At 53.4% G+C, this 2,850-nt stretch overlaps 1 protein-coding gene across 1 annotated transcript; it reads right to left on the reverse strand.

The window, feature by feature from the left end:
- Nucleotides 1-410: 410 nt before the first annotated feature.
- EMWEY_00059090 (hypothetical protein, conserved) lies at nt 411-2,381 on the reverse strand (the record flags this gene model as incomplete). The annotated part of the gene is made up of 1 exon (XM_013481013.1): nt 411-2,381. The coding sequence occupies one exon, from the start codon at nt 2,379-2,381 to the stop codon at nt 411-413; it is 1,971 nt and encodes a 656-aa protein (XP_013336467.1).
- Nucleotides 2,382-2,850: the final 469 nt, after the last annotated feature.

Here is a 2,850-nt window from a genome sequence, read left to right on the forward strand (position 1 = left end):
GTGGCTTCCCCAGACACTGCCGTGGGTATCACTGAAGCTGCAGTGCTATCTACAAGAAGCAAAGCAGCCAAAGTTGCATGACGTACGAAGGTCGCCAGATACGAGTAAACGACAACAAAACCTGTGCGGCGGAGAAAAACACCAACAGAAACACATTAGTTGAGGCCCTGAGGGATGGACGGAGAGCACCTTCATAGCGCCAGAGAAAAGGCAAAGTCACTTCCTTGCAACTTGGCCTGAAGAGCCCTCTGGTATTCAACTTAAATGTTCGCACTCCCGGCGTATGCCATCGAGGATCTTGTTCGCCCTCTAGCCAAGGGGCCGTTGAATCTCTATTTGCACGAACATCTCGAGTCAGATGCAAGGGCTCCCGCGTTGCTGCCTTTACCACTGCAGAATGTAAGTTGCTTTTAATACGAAGGCCACTCAGCCCGCAACAATTTACATGCTGCAGGATGACGTTCTTCAAACTGTAGATGGTCATACCTCCACTGGTCCCACGAAGGATTCGCGTAGCGCGCCGGCGCATGGGGAGAGAAAAAAAGAAACCGTTTCAGAAAGATAATATCCTGGGATTTCGGCCGCCCTCCTCTTTTGAACGTGGAAATGGCATCCAGAAGACGATTAGCAAAGTCGCCGACAACCCTGCTCCTCTCTTGGCTGCGACTTGATGGTTCAGCAAACCGATAGCTTGTATCAAAGCAGCCGACGAAGCTTCCCCACCAACTTAAAGAATGCGGCGAGATCCCTAGGACTTGAAGTGATGACACAATGGCATCTAACACCAGAAACTGCTGCCCGAGGGTCGCAATGCCATGACCAGGGCGGCCCATCAGTGTAGCTTGCTTCGCCCGCCCGCCCGACGCAATCGCCAATTCCTCGATATGCCCCACTAGAAAATTAACTTCCGTCTGGCTCAGCTCCAGCCTCGAGAACAGATGGCGAAGAGGAAACAAGGCATCGCGCAGTGGCTGACCCTTTGTGGACACAAAACTCGTACGTGACAGTAGAATGTTCGGAACTACCACTCCCCTTGCTAAACCAGGAAGCCGGACATACGGATGGGCATCTAGGTCGGCCTGTAGACTAGCCCTTGCCGCTGCTAGCGCTCTTGCTGTTGCGGGTGCCTCCTCTGCAACAGCTTCGGGCTGTAGTCTTGCGGAGTCCCTGCGTGCGCTCCCTGTTGACTCTGCTGGGGATCTCAGACCTGCAGCTCCTGTGTTTGACTCTCCTTCAGGGACCTGCCATGAGGCATGTGCTGCTGGGTCTGGTGACATCCAGTGAGAACTATGTGAACTCTGTTTGGGAGCTTCTAATGCACTTTCAGTAGCGGGACCCTCCTCAAGCCACATGTCAGGATCAGATCCTGAATGCTCAACACTTGGCAGCTGGCTGAGGGGTTGCCCCCTCGTATTAATATGTGCAACATCCTGCGCCAGCAACGTTGCAACCTGATGAGGCAAACCAACCGAATTTGAGGCAACAACAGGAGGTTGGGTACCCGCAAAAGCCTGGAGGGCTGCTGAATCGGACTGTAAAATCGGCAAGGCAACCTGCGGTGGCCAATCGAAAGGTGTGGGATCCCCCAAAGGCGGGGGGACGGAAGGGAGAGGTTGAGAATCTTCGCCAAGAGGTCCTGTGGGCGCAGCCATAGGGTCAGAAGGGAGACCTGCAGGCTGAGTATCTGAAGCTGTGATACCGGACTGTAAATGAAGGTTGCTTGGGGTACCAAGTTGTGGGCCTGGCATGTGGACTGGTTCCGCCTGACGCGTGCGTTGACAACTGATATCCGCACTTGCAGGGTGTCGCGGCTGGGAAGGTATGCTTGCACGGCCTTGTTGTTGAGTTCGTCGCATCGCGCGCTCAAACGCCAGAGCTTCCAGCTCCAAGTCGAAGGCTATCCTTGCCACCTGCTCAGCGGCGTCCATCGGACCATCTGGGTTGGTGCGTTGGGGAACGGATAGCGCGAGGTCCTCCTGCATTTCTGCACACACTTCTATTAGCTGGGATAAAGTGTCGTCTTCTTCAGTGCTTCCCTCGCTGCTCGACAGCCTGCGAATCCAAGTTCCTGGGGCCTTGCCGATGGAGGCCGATTGGGAGGTTCTGCAAACTTCCCGCAACACTGAAATAATCAGAGCAGGAACGAGCATAGAGAGCAGGACCCAGTAGAATCCACCGCGAAACCTCTCTGCCTGCACTTTCCCCCACCTTCTAACGCAGGTGGCATTCGAGCAAAGCTCGTCAGGACCTCCAGTGGCCCCTGGTCCAGCTTCCGCCCATTCATGGTGGTTCGTTGTGGATTCCGTCGATGGAGATCGCAGCACGTCTAGGGTCTCCTGTCCCTCAGACTGCTTCCCCTCGAGGAGAACTTCAAATGCCATCGTCGGTAGCAACATGTCATTTCGCCGACGCGGGAATATGTGACATTCTGCTCTTCTGCGATACGGGCACCCAAACTACATGAATTAGGCATGTGACCATTGTTGGCAAGTCAAACAGAGGAACAAGTTGGTTGGTTGCATTAAGTAATCAATCATCAAGCAATACAATAAACCGCCAGGCCGAAGTAGAAGACACTGGGTCATCCCCTCACTCACCCACCGTAGGTTGGTGACAACGTAGTCAGAAAGAAGAACAAGGTGTATAGAGCAGTGTTATCGACCTCTCTCCATTCGTTTACACATCCTACTTCCCTAAACCATGACTTAACATTATGATAAGTCATGGCGAGGAAGTACAAGCCGAAAAATGTGCCCTTCTCCGCTGCGACGTAGGCATGTGAACTACCCACGTGACCATTGCACACACAAAACAATAGGAAAACAGTTTGTTGCCTCCATCCACAAGTTA

The sequence above is a fragment of the Eimeria maxima genome, genomic scaffold, assembly GCF_000499605.1.
Source record: "Eimeria maxima Weybridge genomic scaffold, Emw_scaff2632, whole genome shotgun sequence".
NCBI lineage: Eukaryota > Apicomplexa > Conoidasida > Eucoccidiorida > Eimeriidae > Eimeria > Eimeria maxima.